At 28.2% G+C, this 18,685-nt stretch overlaps 1 protein-coding gene across 4 annotated transcripts in view; it reads left to right on the plus strand.

The window, feature by feature from the left end:
* Positions 1 to 17,333, plus strand: part of LOC111635903 (CUGBP Elav-like family member 4) — a 131,327-nt gene extending 113,994 nt beyond the window's left edge. For 2 of the 4 annotated variants that reach the window (XM_023381035.1, XM_023381038.1), the window contains 6 exons: positions 4,615 to 4,743; positions 8,411 to 8,490; positions 9,841 to 9,984; positions 11,072 to 11,216; positions 14,605 to 14,694; positions 17,167 to 17,326. In XM_023381035.1, coding sequence (XP_023236803.1) covers positions 4,615 to 4,743; positions 8,411 to 8,490; positions 9,841 to 9,984; positions 11,072 to 11,216; positions 14,605 to 14,694; positions 17,167 to 17,303 — 725 coding nt within the window. In that variant the 3' untranslated portion in view covers positions 17,304 to 17,326. Of the gene's footprint in view, positions 1 to 4,614; positions 4,744 to 8,410; positions 8,491 to 9,840; positions 9,985 to 11,071; positions 11,217 to 14,604; positions 14,695 to 17,166 lie in introns of all 4 variants that reach the window. The other 2 variants (XM_023381037.1, XM_023381036.1) reach the window with 2 other exon arrangements.
* Positions 17,334 to 18,685: the final 1,352 nt, after the last annotated feature.

Here is an 18,685-nt window from a genome sequence, read left to right on the forward strand (position 1 = left end):
TTCGAGACATTAAAGAATTCTTTACAAAGCTTTTATTGATATTTTCTAAACCCCATCACGTAAAAGTAATATAGTCATAATGGTTAAAACAAATTCTTCGATAATTAAAAAATCGCTATAAAGTTTTAATTGACATTTCTTTCAAATTAAAAATAATTTTTGGCGCATACCTTAGAATTAATTTCCGATTTCATATCGTAGCGTCTTAATTATCGATTTAATGAGAAAGGAATAAATTTTAATTCACAATTTTGAATTTTCCGACAATGCCTATAGGCCTTAGATATTAGACGCAAATTATATTGAAGTAATTTTAGTCATGCATTATTGATGCTTCCATCAGAGGATTCTGACAGAATATGAATGCCACATTCATTTTCTCATAATATTACCTGATGCGATATCTTTTTAGACAGAAATATTCTAAAAATATCTATAAGAAGTTTCTATCATCTTTGGGAATAATTTTAATTTCATTAAAGCTTTCCACTTTGGAAATTGTTCAAATAAGCGTTAAAATTAATCAAATATTTAATGAAAAGTTTATTTCTTTATATTTTTAGTATATAATTTTTTTTTAAATTAAGTTATTTAATTATGAATATTTAATTTTAAATATCTTAATTGTATTTAAATACCTTTATTTATTAAAATTGAATATTATTACAGCTTACAGGTACAGTACAGTATATGTTAAATTATCTTTATGTAATAAATATAATCAATATTTGTAATAGTTTCGTGTTAAAATCGACATTATTATTATTATTGAAATTTAGTAGAATTAACATTTTAAAATTTGATAGAATAGCGAATAAAATTCGCGTTTTAAAATTTTAATGTCTCAGTAAACAATTTAAATTTGAAAATACGTCCGTTACGTAACTTTATCCAATTAATCAATAAATTCATTGAAATTTTATGAATTTAAATAAAAAATTTTAAGATTCTGGAAAGAGAGAGAGAATAATTAGAATGAAATTAAATATTTATTTAATTTTTTGAATATTTAAAAAAATTATTAATTTTTCATAAACAAAATTTTAACCTTACGTTAAAAATTATAAATAAATATTTATCAAAATTATTAGAAAACATATCATTTATTCGATTCCATTTGAGCGCTTGCTACGAAATTATAAAATTATTTTAAATTTATTTTTATAGACATTTAATGAATTATTAATTTAAATGTTTCTGAAAAATAAGTAAGTAAATAAATAAATAAATAGCTACTACGTATATTGGAATAAATATTTTAAATATTTTCGAATAGTTGTAATGCTTTATGTAGATAAATTGCGATGTATATAAATATGTATTTTTAAGACAAATTACTGTAAAATATTTAGTATTTTTATTTTAAAATATTAAGTATTCGCTTCTGATTAATATAATTAGGCATAAATAATAAGAAATAAATAAAAATATCATATAGAGCACGCACTTCCAAGGATAACCTCTTCTATTTTCATTAAAGCCCTCGTATTCCATCTAATGATTTCTATTTATGGCATCGAATTGATCACATCTCAAAAAAGAAAAAAAAGATCTCGTTCCTCCATTTTTATTTTTTGAAGATAATAGATTTAATAAAACGATATACCGATATATTTTTTCTAATTTTTAATTATTTCCTTCCTTAAAAAGATATATTAATTAATAATTTTATAACTTCACTAATGAATTTTTGTAGGATACAAGATAAAGCTGATACGATATGTTTATGAAGTAGTATTTTTTTAATTATTTATTTATAAAAAATTTTACATTATATATCAACAAATTACTTATTATCTCTCTTTATAAAAGTTTATTCATTTATAAAATTATCGTAAATAGTTAATTATAATTTATAGTTGTTTGAAGACAATCTTATCTTTTCTTAAATTGAGATCCCAGTTTATTTATCGATTTAGATAAAATAAATATAGAATAACGATTATTCCTACAACATTATATTGCATTAAGTTATGCTGGACAATGCAATTAGTTTCGTAATGGGATAATTAGAATAGAATCTCTAAAACCCTTAATAATGTAACAATGGTAACTATTAATGGATAGATGAACCCTTGTAAAAATCTTAGATGATTTCATTAAAGTGATTATTCTTATAATTCCAAATATCGATTAGATAAATAATTAATTTTGAATATTAATGCTGAATATATGCGAAATTTTTATGCTATTTTATGTAACAGAAATTGTTATATTTAATTAAATTAAAATAATAATGCGTATAAGATTAATGTAATATAGTGTCTTATTACAATAACAATGTTAATTAATATGTGATTTTAAGTAATAAAATTCGAAAATAAGTTTTAATATAGAAATGATGATTAGAGAAAAGTAATAGCTATGATCATTATTACAGTTCCATAATTTTATTACTCTACTTTTTACAAGAAAAAATGCAAAGAAAAAAATTACCATTACTTGTATTCCTTTTTGTTTTACTGATCAATACAATTAAACACTACAAAATGTCTTATAATCTGTTTAAAAGTGATGTTTAATCGATTTACGACATTTCATTTCGCTCTCATTTCTCCAACAAATTTAAATCTTTAAACTGTTCGCAGCTTGCTAGAAGATCGCAGCTCATTAACTACAAAATAAATATTTCTACAAGAAAATAACATTACCGATGTAAAAATGCTGTTTTTTTTTTCATAATTTGATGTACCATTTATCAGTTTTCTCATCTATAGGTGTGAAAAAAAGATTCGCAAATACAAAAGAAATAATATATCACTGCCATATGTTGTATACATACGAATCAATTGTGTCGTGACAGAATAAGATACAACTTCGCTTGTTTAAACTTAGTTGCAAGCAGATCCATAAAAATGTTTGTGTAGAATACTAAATATTTTATATTATATTAATTTTACAATCTAAAAATTGCGTTTTTAATACAACGAATTGTTTATGTTATATAAAGCTAATGCAAATTCTATTAATAATAATGTAATTGACGAAGTTATAAACGAATTGCAGATTTTAAAAGAGATTTAACTTGTTTACAGTAATATTAGGAAAATTCTGTTGATGTATATCCGATTTTAAACTCTCAAATAAGACGTCGAAGACAGAATTTCTACACATTCTCGATTTTCCGATCTGGGAAAATATCTTCGATTCAAGTTTGGAAAATGTCCATCAGATATCCATTAAAAATGTTGACGAAGATTTTGAAAGTAATTTCGAATGTGAATTTTGTAATTAATTTAAGTATTGTCATTGTCGTAAGTAATGTTCCCGACGGAGTATTTCATTAGATAAAATCAACTATTTTTAAAGATATCATTACCTATATTAAAATTATTAATGATAGTTCATACTTAGGGCGCATAAATGGGATTATATCTAGATACGAAGCAAACTAATTTCGGAGAAGGTTGAAGGCATAAAATATTACTTTCTTAATAACAAATCTTCCAAATGTTAGTGGTTGGCAACGACAGCTGTAAGAGCCACTAATGAGCTATTTTTTTGTAGGCAAAACGCAAAAGGTGACCATACCGACTCTCGGGGACGAGAAGGGGCGATAATATTAATCACATTAGTTTGCCAACAGACGGAGACATGATCGATAGCAATGTCTGATAAAATGTTTCCATTTAATGTGCACACAATTAGTAGTTAGTGTTAGTATCCAAAAGGACAATTTGCAAACTAAGGAATTTTAAAAGATATAACGAATTGACTTCTTTAGCGCTCTTCATCATTCTTTTATTACAATTTTCAACAACTGTATTATAAAATAGTTTTTGCATTTGCTGCAATTTGCATTCGCAAGAAATTATTCGCTGACACTTTTCCGGCTTAATTGGTGAGTAAGTCGAAGCGAAGGAAATGAATTAAATCATTTTATCCTAAAATTAAAATGACAAAAGTAATAAATAATAACTTCTTTTTTCTCCTCTCTGCCCATTTCTGTTGCGTTCACAAAGGAGAATTTCAAAATTACGACTAAAAGTATTTTTAATATTTGTAGAAGAAAGATTTGCTTCCATTACTGCATCTCATTTTTTGAAAGTTCATTCCTTTTAAGAACTTATTAAAATTTAAAGAAGAAATATACTGGAACACGACAATCATTTTTATCCAAATGAAGTCGATAGGCTTTAATAGGAAAACTTTTATGATTGTTTTTAGTAGTTTCCTTTTACAACTATATTTCTCTGTTTTTTCCTTACTTTGTTTGAATACTTCCTAAATAATAATTGTAAGAAAATAATTACAAAATGCTATTAAAATAATCAAAGTTTAGTTTCGTTGATACGCACACAAGTTTATATAATAGGCCTACAAGAAATGACCTAATTGATACATTATGATGTGAATAAAACAACTTCATTTTATTCAAATAAAAATATTCTGTTCAATAACTACAGATCACATGATTAAATCAGCAAAAATATTTAATGTTTTTTTAAATCATTTTTATTAATTTAAAAATACAATAAAAACGAATATGATATGATTTCACAATTCTATCACCACCAACTTCACAGATAATTTATGATTTTTTAAAAAATTTTATGGAACTGTTAAGAGTTTAACTACAGTAATTGGGTTAATTAGACATTTTTATCTCGATAGAAGACCGGAAGTTGTTCGTGGGCATGCTCAGTAAACAGCAAGCAGAAGATGAGATCAAGCAGCTATTCGAACCGTTCGGAACAATAGAGGAATGCACCATCCTCAGGGGTCCTGATGGCCAAAGTAAAGGTAAGCCCGCAATCCGATATCATTCCTCTCTGATTGATTGCTGAATATTTCTATCCTAGATCAGAACGGTCACGGGATTCGATTTCCGACAGACATAAATCGAATTATCCAAACCATAGCATACAAATTTTAACCTTCTTTACAGAATTTCAGAAATGTCCGAGATAAAAAATTGAAACGAAGTTTTATATTGTAATCTCTTATCGAATGAACAAAGTAGTTGTAAATATCCTGGATATAATTTTCCAAAGAAATAATGACAAAATAAGAATATAGAGAATGAAGACTCTTTTGTGTGTCATAAACCTCTTCTATTGGTCGAGACTAACTAGAGAGTGAGAGCATCTCTACCATTTCAGATGGCTGCAATCACCATAGCAACCATTTCTCACAGTTTCCGGGAAACACAATAGAATTTACCGAGCGGAGATTAAAACAACTCCCTGCAGAGAAGCTGTTGACATCTAACTACTTCTCTGCTGATTTTTGGAAGAGGAGTACCTATAATCAATAAAATATATTATTAATCAGATAACATACTAAAAATGGAATCTTTGCAAAGAAGTTTCGCAATTCTATTAAATTCTTATATGCAAACTGCAAGAAAAATAGTGCAAACTTATTTGCATCCTCACGAACTTAGAAGTATAACGGATGCTCCCCTGCACACGTATCTTCCCTGCTCGACAGAACGAATCTACAGAAAAGCATTTATAAAGGGATTAACTATTCAAATAACATTTTAATATCAAGTAAGAGTAAAACTGAGATATTTTTTTTAAATGAAATTAATGCTTTAACGGAAAGTTATTTTATTTACTGTAACTTTTTCTTAGTATTAAGAAATGCCAGAGTTAATGATAGTAAGATCGAAGTTTAAAATGAAAATCGATAAGTATAGATCTGGATGAAATGTACTGTACTTTATCTAGGTATGCAAATCCGCATATTATACATATTTGGGCATTGTGGGATGTTAGAAATACTCGCGGATTAATGCAAAGTAAAACATCCGTCAATAAATATTGTTCTTTACATATAAATGCAAGATTGTATATGCTAATGAATTTTATGATTTGACAAATTTTCTAACAGCAGCAAGCCGTACTTGAATTATGCGAGTGAATCGAGTAATATAACCTCAAGTTTTATTCTCAGTAATAGGCGTATAACTGCCATGTTAGTCGAAGCGTAGAGTGGAGAAACGTCGTTGTCGCTAAAATTTTCCGTGTGGACCAAATAATAATTAGTTTGGAGAAATTTTAGATATTCTCACTAATCTCCGGTCGCTTTCAATTACTTGACTGTGGCCTAGTAAAATGTAATCTGCAGGAATTAATGGAAAAATCTCTCCGTGACTCAGTCATTTCATCCAGTCGTAAATATAGAATGTAGTGACTTTAAAACCTTATCTCATTCTACATAACTGCAAACAGTAGATGGAATTAATTAGTTTGTTCTAAATCCCAGGAGAAAATGACCGAGTCTTAGCGACAGGTCACGTCTGGTATCCAGTACCGAATAGTCGACTGAAAAGGAAAGGAAAAAAACCTTGTCTGTTCATTCAACAGGTTGCCATAGCAACAAGCTGCTTCTCTAGCCGAGCCGGCGACACCTCTCTGCCTAGCAATACCGAGCGCTAAAAATACTCCTCTCTTGCAGGTTCCTGGGCGTTGCAAATTGTGCAGCTCTAAGTATTATCACGGATGCTTCTATCTTAACTTTTCCTATCATTTTTCATATGAAACGGTGATAATAATTACGAAATATCGATTGTAATTTACATGGATTGCGCTTGTTTTTTCTCTTTTTATATGATTTAAATATTGAACAGAATGGAGAAGAAAATATTTCCACTTCCTTCCAGCAGGCGGAATATAAAAATGATAAACATATAAGGCGAATGCAAATGTGGTTTCTATGAAATGGGGATGACAGTGCACATCTGCAAATAGATTTCTCTTATAATATACTGTACATATATAGAAAAAATATGCTTTCTATTATCCATACAATAATTTGTTTCCAGAATTGCTTTGCGTTGGATTTTAATTAGACAGAAGATGCAAATTTAAAAGAAATATGATCAAAAAATTAAAGAACCGAGAAGTAAAATATTGCGGGTGAAAAGATAAAATTTGGAAGACAACTTTCCTATGCAAAACCGTGGAGCGTGCAGTGAATTTTCAGCAATTCTGCTTTTGAAAAACTATTCGCTTTTCATCTCTTTCTCCATTTGAGATCAATCTATTAAGACTTGGCATCGGTAGAACAGTGTTTACTTGGGCCACAGAAAAGGAGAAAAGAAGACATAAAAGTTGAAGGATTGGTACAATACATTTCAGTTTCGGGAGTCTAGAAAACATTTCTCTAACCTAGCCACATTTATCAAGTGAAGGGAAAGACATTTGTCTTTCCTCCCCTTCTTTCAGGAACGCGAGATGAGCCCCGTACCATCAACATGGAAACCGAATGAATGGCATCGGGGAAGAAAAAGGGGAACGCAAAAAAGTACCCGGATGCTAATGGAACTACACGGATTTAATGTCCAGATCTTTTTTCTTTTTTCATTTGATAACAACCTTTGCCGTCCGTTTCCAATGCTACGACTTTCTTCTAAAACTCATTTCTTCTTTAGAACAGACAAATACGTCATCACGATGTCTCCAGTTCGGTTATTGGGATTTAAGTGGACTCTTTCCATTTCGTCTCTATAATTTCAGAGCAGTAGGGACAGATGACTAGCGATGAAATACTATCCTAACAATACGTTAAGATTATAACAAGAACCACAAAATTGAAAATTCAAAATTTTTTTTTCTGCAGAATTCAATTTTGAAAATATCTTATTAGCCGAGAGATACGAGGACTTTCTCTTCTTCTTGTCACTTCTATTTGTCAACTTAGTCAGCATCCGATAGATAACTATTGATACCGAATGTCTGGCCCGGCCTCATGAGAAAACATTTCGATCTCATCGTAAATTGATGAGAAAGTTTAGTAGATTCAGCAACAGTTCTTTATCTTCTCTACATTATGTACTCTATCTTTTCCTTCTTTCTTTCTTATTATTTTTTTTTTAATTCTTTAAAAGTTTCTGTCATTTAAATCTAATTGCCTTCTTTCGATATAATTTAAAATTTTTGAATAATTATAAAAATATGAATCATTTTCACTATAATTTAAAATTACTTGGAAATAATTAAATAATTAATTTAAATATCTTATGTAGTTAAGTGTTATGAATTTTTCTACATTTACAAAACAATTTTTCTGTAAACAAGAGAATATTCGCAAATTTAATTATAAGCAAGGTCTAATTAAATAAACTCTTAGTTAAACAATCTTATTATAAGTTTAGTAGTAAATATTTTATTTTATACGTTAAAAATATTACAGACAAGCAGTCTTTCTTTTTAGAATGCTGCCCCCCCAAATGGATTAAATGATCGACATTCCGACACAGGACAGTTTTCTAACAATTCGATGTTCAATTGTATAATTTTTTTTTCAGTATAAAAAATATTTCAAATTGAAAACTGACAAGGTTATACTTGATTGATTCGGAAGTAACATATTTATTATGTGGCAGGTGTATCTGACCACTATAAAAGTAAGCATGTAGAGGTCATTTGAACTAACGAACTCCATTTATCTCTCTCTCTAGGTTGCGCGTTTGTGAAATTCAGTTCTCATGCAGAGGCCCAAGCTGCCATTAATGCACTGCATGGAAGCCAAACAATGCCTGTGAGTAAAGCCTATGTCTTTGTAGCATTAGTCAACCGTAACTGTAATTACTCAGTTACCTTCCGTTGTAATTGTAATACAATTACTTAATGATATTAGTAATACAGTTGCTAACTCTAATGCATACAGACCGTGATTAATGATTGAACTATACCATTTGTCAAATAATGAATAAAATTATGTATTTTATTTTATAATTTTATTGTTTCTTTAAACAATCGGTATAATATCGAATTTGTATTTTAATTAATTGCACATTTTTCTGAAAAAAATTTAGATGCATAAGAACAGGTCTAATGAAAATATATTTTTTCTAATTATAAAAACAATTAACTATTATTATTATTATTATTATTATTACGAAAAATTAATTATAAACGTGTAATAATTGCTGGAAAATCCTCAATAGATTTAAAAAGTTTGTTTAGAAAAGATCAAAAGATTACTTCTAATGCTCTGTACTATAAAGAAAGTTTTAAGCGCTTCTTGTCGTAAATCCATCTTTAAATCATCGAAACAATTTTTTTTTTAATTTTTGATAAAACTTTTCTAATACAAAAGCAATCTTCTTGATAGCAAAACGGTGGTTGTTGAATTGAGGCCGTCAAAACCAATCTCTTGGATATATATCGACTGACACGAGATACAATTTAGATGAAACATCAGTTCGTTCATCAAAATGAATAATTCCAAATTATTTGAAGGTCGCCGTTTTATATCACTAGTTTTTTACTTGTTGAGACCTGTCGAAGTAGTTTTGATTCTTTAGATGTTACACAATCGTTAACTATGACAAATGATTCAATTTTCATTAAAAGAATTATTGTCAGCACCTATAACATTGGTTCCGACAATTTATTGTACAAATAGAACTTTTTAAAATCGATCCGAAAAGAGAAAAACTATTTATAGAGTGAAATATTCTTAACAAGACAAGATAAAGTCGACAGTAATGCTTTCTAGACGACTTCCAAGCTGAAATCGTAGAATCGGTAGAAAAAATAAAAATAAAAATGAGCTATCTATGCTCGTCTAGTAACGACAAATAGTATGACGAGCGATGAGCTATTTGTCGTTCTTTTCATCGAAAAATGTTACTACTAGCAGTTGTAGATAGTGACAGAACATTCCATAGATGTAGGAGCAGTAGCCTCATATTTATACTTTGGTTATGTATTGCGCGAGTGTATCGAGGACGTCCCAGCAATTTATTTAGAATTACTGATTTATGGTTCGAAATAAATGGGAAAAACGTGGGAAAATCACATAAGAATACTATTTAATTTTTATTTTTAAAATAATTTTTTCCTTTTTTCTTTATCAATTAATGTTTTTCTGCTTTATGTTTAGGGAGCATCATCTAGTCTAGTTGTGAAATTCGCCGACACAGAAAAAGAGCGACAGTTAAGACGGATGCAGCAAATGGCGGGAAATATGGGACTTCTCAATCCATTCATGTTTAATCAGTTCGGTGCTTATGGTGCTTATGCCCAGGTAGACCATTTTTGATGTTTTTAAAGTTTAATGTTCGCTCGTAATGAATGTCCAATGTAAAAAAAGATAAACATCTCTTGTTGAAAATTGGTGGATTACATAGCCGAAAGCAATTTGGAAATTCAGATGTTAGTATCATTTGTTGTTTTAGAAAATAAGATAGCGTCGTTTTAACTACGAGTATATTCAAACTTGGCTTTAATTTCTTGCTTCAAACTACATAAAAATAACGATAATTATACTTTCCTTTAAGCTAATTTTTTGGAGATAGCATCAATTAATGGTTCATTTTAGTTAAGCATTTTAAAAGTTTTTTTTATCATGACAGGAAAGTATTTTTTTAATTTCACGAGTACGTCAACCATACAATTATCTTGATAAATCTTTCAAAATAAATATTAAAGTACTCTTATTAGATTTTTTTTATCGAAAGAAAGCAGTGAGACATCATCTTCTAGCGCAGTCTTCTCGTTGATTTGATCTCTCCGCATCTGCTATCAATGCAGAGTCACAAGCATGAATATAGCGGCGAAACAGGACTCTCTAATTGATTACAGGAAAGTGAACTGTAAATTTAGACTCAGCCTTATTATAATATATGTAGATCTAATTACTGCATACAGAACATGCAACCGTGAACTTTGATTATGCACAGTTTGTACGGAAAAGATAAAGATAGTTAAGTGAACGAAATGCGAATCGTAAATTTGTCAGTATAAAACCCGACATAAAACAGCTCTATTAATTTATTTTTCGTATTAACGCATAATTCTAACGTTTAATATTGTTGTTACCGAAAGATATATATGTAAGGCAAAAAGGGGTTGAAGGCTTAGCGTTCTGGGCTATTTACTCCAACCAAGTAATTAAACGATACTGGAAATTAAAGCTTAGAACCTTCATAATAGGCTCCACCACTTGGCCGTGTAATTGCCGAATTAATGCGCAATTCTACTTAACGTGGACATTCAATGAACGATAGAATAAATTTTCTATCTGCCAGCTTGCCGGATGGATTTAATTCATTCATTTCGTTAGTTTTTCTCTCGCTTCAATTAACTAGTCTACTTCGTTTCTATACAATCAGTTCGTACAACAGCAAGCAGTCCTGATGGCAGCAGCGGCCCAAGGGAGTTACATCAGTCCTATGGCGGCATTAGCGACGGCCCAGTTACCCCAAATTGGAGCAGTACCGAATGGTCTAACTAGTCCAGCTCTAACTCCAACGTCAGGTAAGAATTTCTTTCAAATATAATAGTACAAAATTCGCAATAGCTGTGTAGATTTTTCTCTGAATTTAATTTACGAGTCGATACGTGTTGGGTGATTTATGTGTTTACAAATAGGATCGAAATTAATTAAACCAACTGATAAATTGTTTGAATGGAAGTAACAGCTATAAAATCTTATGAAAATCTCTCGATTATTTACTCCTAATCGTCAAAAGTAATAATTTGCAGCTTGTTAAATTCTTACATTTTACATGCTTCTTTCGTTCCATCCGTCATAAGCATCTAAAAATATATTCGAAATAAACAATTTCGTGTTGTTCGAAATAAAAATAATTTCACATTTAATTGGCCAAACGTAATTCTTGCATTGATGATTTTTTAAATTATTCCCAGAATAATTTTTATGAGGTTTTCCTTTTTTTTTTATTATTGAAAACTAATAATTCTGTCAGTCATTTTTCTGCCATTTAGATAGAAAGCGTCGATATATATCCGTTGAAAAATAAAATAAGCCGAAGTTGAACCTGTAATTGTAAAGCCGACACCATCGTTTTTATTGCCCATGTGCAAAATAGCAAACATTGTTCAGACAGCGAGTAATACACTGTATGGAATTTCATTAGCTCTATTATTGCGTAACGGCCGACTACCAACCATCTCTTATTGTTGCGTTATCTGCTGTAACAAAATTTACTAGCAGTTTTCTGATTGGTTATGGCGAACAAACCGAGAACATCAGCTTGTAATCCAATATAACTCTGCTGGTGCTTGCCCAGAAAATATTCTTTTTAAAAGTTCGATTATAATACTTTTATTTAAATGTTATTTTATTATTACCTTCGGGATATTTTGTAAATATTTACTTTGATAAAAATCCATTTGTAACAGCGGCTATTTGAAAATTCTGTGTACTCTGCTCTCTTTGATTGTTATTGGCTTAAACGCTTCTGTGCATCTCGGTTTAAATTCAAATATAAAATTTTAAACATTTCTTCTAAAATAAAACTTTTACACTGCCTAACCTTATATTTAAATGACGTATTAAAGCCGTCTAATATAAACATTAGTTTTATAAAACTAATTTTCGTATTTTAAAAATTAACCGGGCTAATATATTGCTCCTTTATTAAATTTAGGTTATTAGCCAGACTTAATGAGAATGCCGCTGTTTTCTTAAAATTCTATTGAGAGATTTAAAACTTTTAAATATGTTGTAGCCTTAATTTATTATTTCAGTATTTAAAAAATGATCTTTGTCATTTAAATTTATTCAAATAACCTCAATCAGCGGTTAATAGCTATTGTTTAAAATTGAAATATTTTTAAAAATCGAAAAAATTATAATTAAAAACATTAATTTCGTTAAAATGAAAATTTCTTTCTTAGATTTTTGAATTTCATATTATTGAATATTTCTAGAAAATTGATTACTACTTCATCTTTTTGAAGATTGCATATTTTCTTAGCTTCTTCGCGAATTCTTCCTTATGGCATATATAAATTCATAATTATTGATAAAGAACTCTTAATAACGTGCTATATTTTCAAATTAATTCCCAGTGTACTAACGAAGTCTATTAAGATTAACAAAGGATAGGAAATTGAAATTTGAATAAGAAATTATCCAACAAAGTTGATGATGCCGAATAAATACCAATACTATCATATAATATTTTAGCTTGTTTTTTTTTAGTTACAGTAGAACACATAATATATATGTAGAGAGGTAAAATCGATTTTCATTTAATAAGCAGTCAAATATTCATTATCTCCCACACACTGTAAACTAATATATAACCTGTAATTTTCGGGGAAGTCATGATTATGCTACAGATATTAGCCTTAGGCTTCCGAGAGAAATTTTGGATTAGTAAAATACTGTCCAAAAATACAATACCGATAAGTATATTATCAAACTAGTTAAGAATCAATAAACTATTCAAAATTCTTCTTTTTAATAAATGGTCATTTAGATTCTATCCAGACACGCATTTATTTAGACATAATAAACTAACATTGTACAAAAATAACTGATGATTTCCATGAAATGTAATCTTGCACAGGAAGGAATATAGGTCGTAAAAGTTCTTTATTTCATTCCCAAGAATTCAAATATTGTTACTCATGAATATTGTAGTATGTAGTTAAGAACGCTGCCTTGAGCTATTAAAACGATTTCAGTTGTCTGAACTTCGCCATATACTTGTGTAGTAATTGATCAGGTGTTTAAAAATCTGCGGTAACATTTATTCTTTAAATTAAAATTGGTTCCCTATCTGTAAGACTAAGATTGATACGTTTCTATTATTATAAATTAAGACAGGAAGCTACCAAAAGTAAATCAAATTAAAACAGTCTGTTCGATAATTTATGTGAATTATTTTTATGATCTTTATGCCTACTTAATTTTTCACATCTCATTTTTCGAAATCTTCTTCGAAACTGTAGCTAGTGGCGCATATCTAAAAATGAAAGATTTATCTTTACAATTTGTTAGAAGGAGAAAAGTTAGAACAATGAGATATCATTTCAAATTGAGACGTGCCTATGGATGGAGACTTTGATCGTAAGAAATCAAAATAGCGCTATCAAATATTTAATGAAACTTTTTATTCCCTACAAACCAATCGCTCACTTTTGTAATTAATCGTTCGAATTTTTAGAATAAACACCAGCAAAAAATCATCTTTGAAAAGGAATTGCCTGATGGGATTATTTGCTGCGATTGTTCTTTCATACTTAAAACGATCACACCCATCATAAACAGTTGATTTATGAATACTTGCTCCTCATAAACTGCTTGTAAGCATTTGCAAATTTTAGCAGGTTCGTAATAAAAGTAAATTTCAACACGACCTATTGATTTATTATTTAATTTTATATTACAGATTATGAACTTTGCCAAAAATCACAACTTCCGATAAGGAAAAAATTATAGATGGAGTTGGGAATAGGATTTTAAGTTTTCCCGACTGTTAAAAACGTTTCCTTTCATAAATTATCCGAATAGAATTATTATTGTTATTATTATAATTATCTTATTATTATTGTTTTTGAAATTAATTTTTTACACTTTTAATATTATGTTATTAATTATTATTTGATACAATGCAGAGAGAGGCCTGCGCGGATGCAGTTTTATTGCCATTTTGGCTTTTTGGACGCATCCGTAAACAGGCGGAGTTCGATTTAATTAATACTCTACAACAACAAAATGACCATTTATTAAAATGATAAAATGTAACCGTATTATTACACTAAAATCATTTATAATTACTGTAAGTGAACATCCGCGCAGGCTTTTATCACAAAATTAACTGTTGGAAAAAATATTGTTTGTTATGAGAAAATCTGAATTATATGACGAATAATTTAATTATATATTTAGTTTACAGTGATGGAGTTTTACACTGTGTACAAATATCGGACCCTTTGGACACTATAGTGATGACGGCTAACTCGAGACCAGCTTCGTCAGGTGCGTGAAGATTCCGTCATTTTTACAGGACGGAATGTAAATTTTTACAAATTTAATATTGCATTTAAACATCTTCATTCAATTGGTATTTGGAAAACAGGAAGATTTATATATTTAATTATATTAAGGCGCCACCAACATGTGTTATAATGGAAAATTTCGCTTCAAAGACATCCGGTCTCTATGATAAATAGCACTTGGAAGGAATTAAACGAAAAATATAAAATGCGTAAATCTTCAAAATTCGTATGTGTGAATATAAAATCGTTGATATGGTTTGTAAAATTAAAGCTTAAATTCGATTACGAATATTTTTCGAATTAAATGGTAAAACACCAGCAATATAGCAACAGTCGGAAATTGATCCACAATACCGATTAAATCTCTCTACTAAATTAAAATAATTTGTCGGAGAAAGTACCGAAATCAATGGAGTATTTTGCAGCTTGCTTGCTTTCTAAATGGTATTTGATTTGTTCCTTGGAAAAGTAAACAATTGTCTTCAATTTTCAACAAACGATTTCCAATGTCATCTTTTATTCCTGCATTAATTTAAATCTAATAAAGAAAACTCCTTTTTTAATGCAAATAATAAATGTGAACTTCTTAAAATCGGTGACGTTTCATTAATAGACATTCATTCCCGTTCATTTAGTTAATAGGCATCTCCGTCTCCCAATCTAATTGATATTTATATGGATAAATACACCATTGCTCCTCGTCTTATCGTTAACAACGTGTTTCGCAGAATTATTCCTCATTTTCCTTTATAATTTGGTCTACATTTTTCATCTTTTTTATTTATTTCATTTTCAACAACGTAATTACTATATTATATTATTCTACAATATTTCTGTAGTAAGTCAGATGGAAAGGAACTTTGCTTTTTATAAGCTTGTCAAGAATGTCGGACATGTTTGTTTGTTTCTCTTTGATTTATGACCAATTTAATGAACAGTCCGCTCTTTTACATTTCGATTTAATAAGCTTGAATATTCATGATTGTTTACTATTGAATTTAAAATAGTTCATCCTTCAATTTATCATTTGTGTTACTTTTTCTCTCTCTTCAAGCTTTTAATAGCTATTGAATATAATCATTAATATAATATTAGCTTAAATCAGAAGTACTGTACAGTACATATATCAAACGCAATAAAATTTATATTCGATGATATATCATCAGTCATTTTACGCAGAACTTAAATATTTTTTAAAAACAAATTTATATTTTGCGTGTTTTAAATGTAATTTAATTAGATCCACCGCGAAAATTTTATTTCTTCAGTCAGTAAGAAATAAAGATAATTATTTATGATTTCAAATTTTATACTTATGGTCATGGATCATTAAAATAGGAATCAATGTGCCATAACACATCTGGTGTTGCAGAAAACTTATGGCAAGTTGGTAGAAAAGACAATTTATGACAATTGTACTCGAGAGGAAAGAGCGAAATCACAATAATTGAGTATAGGTCAGATTGAATAATCGTTGAAACAAATAATAAGAATTTTTCACTAAGTTTAAATAATATATAGTCGAATCTCCAAAAATAAAAATTTTCGCTTATCTTTATGATATCTTTCCAAGTTCTTCATAATTTTTTTTCTTTTTATATTGTATTAAAGCTTTTACTCCATGGAGACAATATCCACTTCTCAGTAATTAAGTCCTGTATTAATTTGTGAAGAAACCACCCATTAAAGATTAATGTAAATGAAAAGTTGTAACTAGAATTCAAATTACGCCATAAAAACTTTTTCTTGTATTCTGTTGTTTGTTTCATCATTTACTTCTTCAATAAAGACTATACCTCAGTAGAAAGCAAATTGCTAATTGTTCTAGATGTGTGTGAATAATTTTACTGCTCTTTTTACAGCCAAATAAAATTTAGCAAAGTATACAAAAATTACATACTATTACTAAACAAAAGTTTATGACAAGAAAGTAACTTCAAATATTTTAAATTAAATATTGGTAAGCAATACGAAAGAATATTTTTCATTGTTATGAGAGAGGAAAAAAATTAATAACTGATGTTTTTGCCTGTTATTATGTTTATCTACTTTCTAAAAAACTATTAAATTTTATATAATCGAAAAATTAAACATCATTTAAATATAAATAATTTGAGATGTAAATATTTTAAAAATAAAATTAATTACTATTCGTTTTTTAAAAATAAATATTCGACATTAAATTACGTTACTTTTAAAATTATAGTTTTAATCTCGTATTAGATATATTTAAAGAGTTTTTTAAATATCATCTAACATTAAAAGAATTTCCTATATTTTAAAAATACTCCAAATGATATTTAATATATCTTAATGTTAAATATGGCTTTACGTTGCTTTTTTTAAATTCAATTTTATTGATCTAACAATTAATTTTCTTTCCTAAGTTTAGAAGAATGTAATTTAATTAAAATTAATTAGGAATTTGTAATCATAGATTTTTTTCTTTTAGGTGCAGGGACACAACCAGTTAATGGTGCTATCCCTAACCTGCCTTCTCCTACCATGCCAAATTTTACAGTACCACAGGCCAATGGACAAGCTGGTGAGGTATATGCTAATGGCATGCCACACTATCCGCGTAAGTAGCCCTACTCCTCTATCAATTTTTTTCTCTTTTTTTAGAAATCGTTTATATCAATCATTTTATATCATAAAAATATTCTTTTATGTCAATATTATAAGCTAAGTGTATTTTATTTAAACCGAACATGATTTTTATGATCATTCAATTTTTATGTATCAATTACTTAACTTATTATGTCTACTTTAAAAATATAAACAATATCTACTCAATCATAATTTTTTTTCCTACTGAGTTTAATCAATAAATAATATTTTATATTATTATATTAAAATTTAAAATTTTTATAATTCATGTTCGTATCATTTTTTCCAAATTGCGAAATTTGTTATGCAAAGTTGGAAATATTCTAGTTGTTGACTTAAGAACTTATAGTTAAATATGGATAAATCTATAATGTAAAATGTACTCATCAAATACAAAGAAAAAAATTATGCATGAAAACATATTACATATTAATGCTGTATTTTAAAAAATGATTACACTTAAAAAATAAATAGTGCTTTCAATAATGGCAGCACTCCAAAATCAACTTCTGAATATTTATGATGATATTGATTATGAATTTTCTATATTTATAAAAACATTTTTCTTATTTTCGAATAATTCAATTTATAAATTCAACTTTAAACAAAAAATAAACTACGTAAGACTTTTAGTTTAAATATCATGCTGTAATTTAGTTTAAAATATAAATATCTTTTTATAAATGAAAATAATTACAAATTAATCTTATTTCCACCACATTTATTCTATTCTTGACATTTTTCTCTTTTCTATTTTAAAGTTTGGCGTTTTCGTCTTCTGCAATGAAGTACTTTAGCGACTTTAACAATGATTCATTTCATAGTTTGATTTTCTAAATACTACAATCTTAGTTTTGAAAATAAGTAATTTATGTGGGAACTTTCATGTTGCAATAGCTTTATATAAATATTTATTTAAATATATATAGGCTATTTAAAATAGCATTATACGGTGTAATTTTTAATACTTTACCAATAATATTAAGTATTTTATAGGACATTTACAACAAAATATTATACAGAAATATCGAAATAAATTAAAGTCATTAATTAGAATTTATAACATTATCATAATATATTAGATTGAGCTTACTTTTTATGAAGATTAAACGGTTTCGCGAACGTTTTGCCTTACAGCGAAAATCGGTTTTTATAAAATAAAGCCTGAGAGCCCATGAATATATAAAAATTATAAATATTAATTAGGCCTATATATACAGTTTAACATAAATATATATATTTTGATGACTGAAGAAATTATATTTATTTATATTATTATAAAGATTTTGTTAAATAAAATAGTATATAGGGGAGACCGGGGCAACTTCGGCATGCGGGGCAAGTTTGTCAAGCGCTTTTTT

This window comes from Centruroides sculpturatus, unplaced genomic scaffold (genome assembly GCF_000671375.1).
Source record: "Centruroides sculpturatus isolate CEXI.00-Female unplaced genomic scaffold, Cexi_2.0 scaffold1006, whole genome shotgun sequence".
Classification (NCBI taxonomy): Eukaryota; Metazoa; Arthropoda; class Arachnida; order Scorpiones; family Buthidae; genus Centruroides; species Centruroides sculpturatus.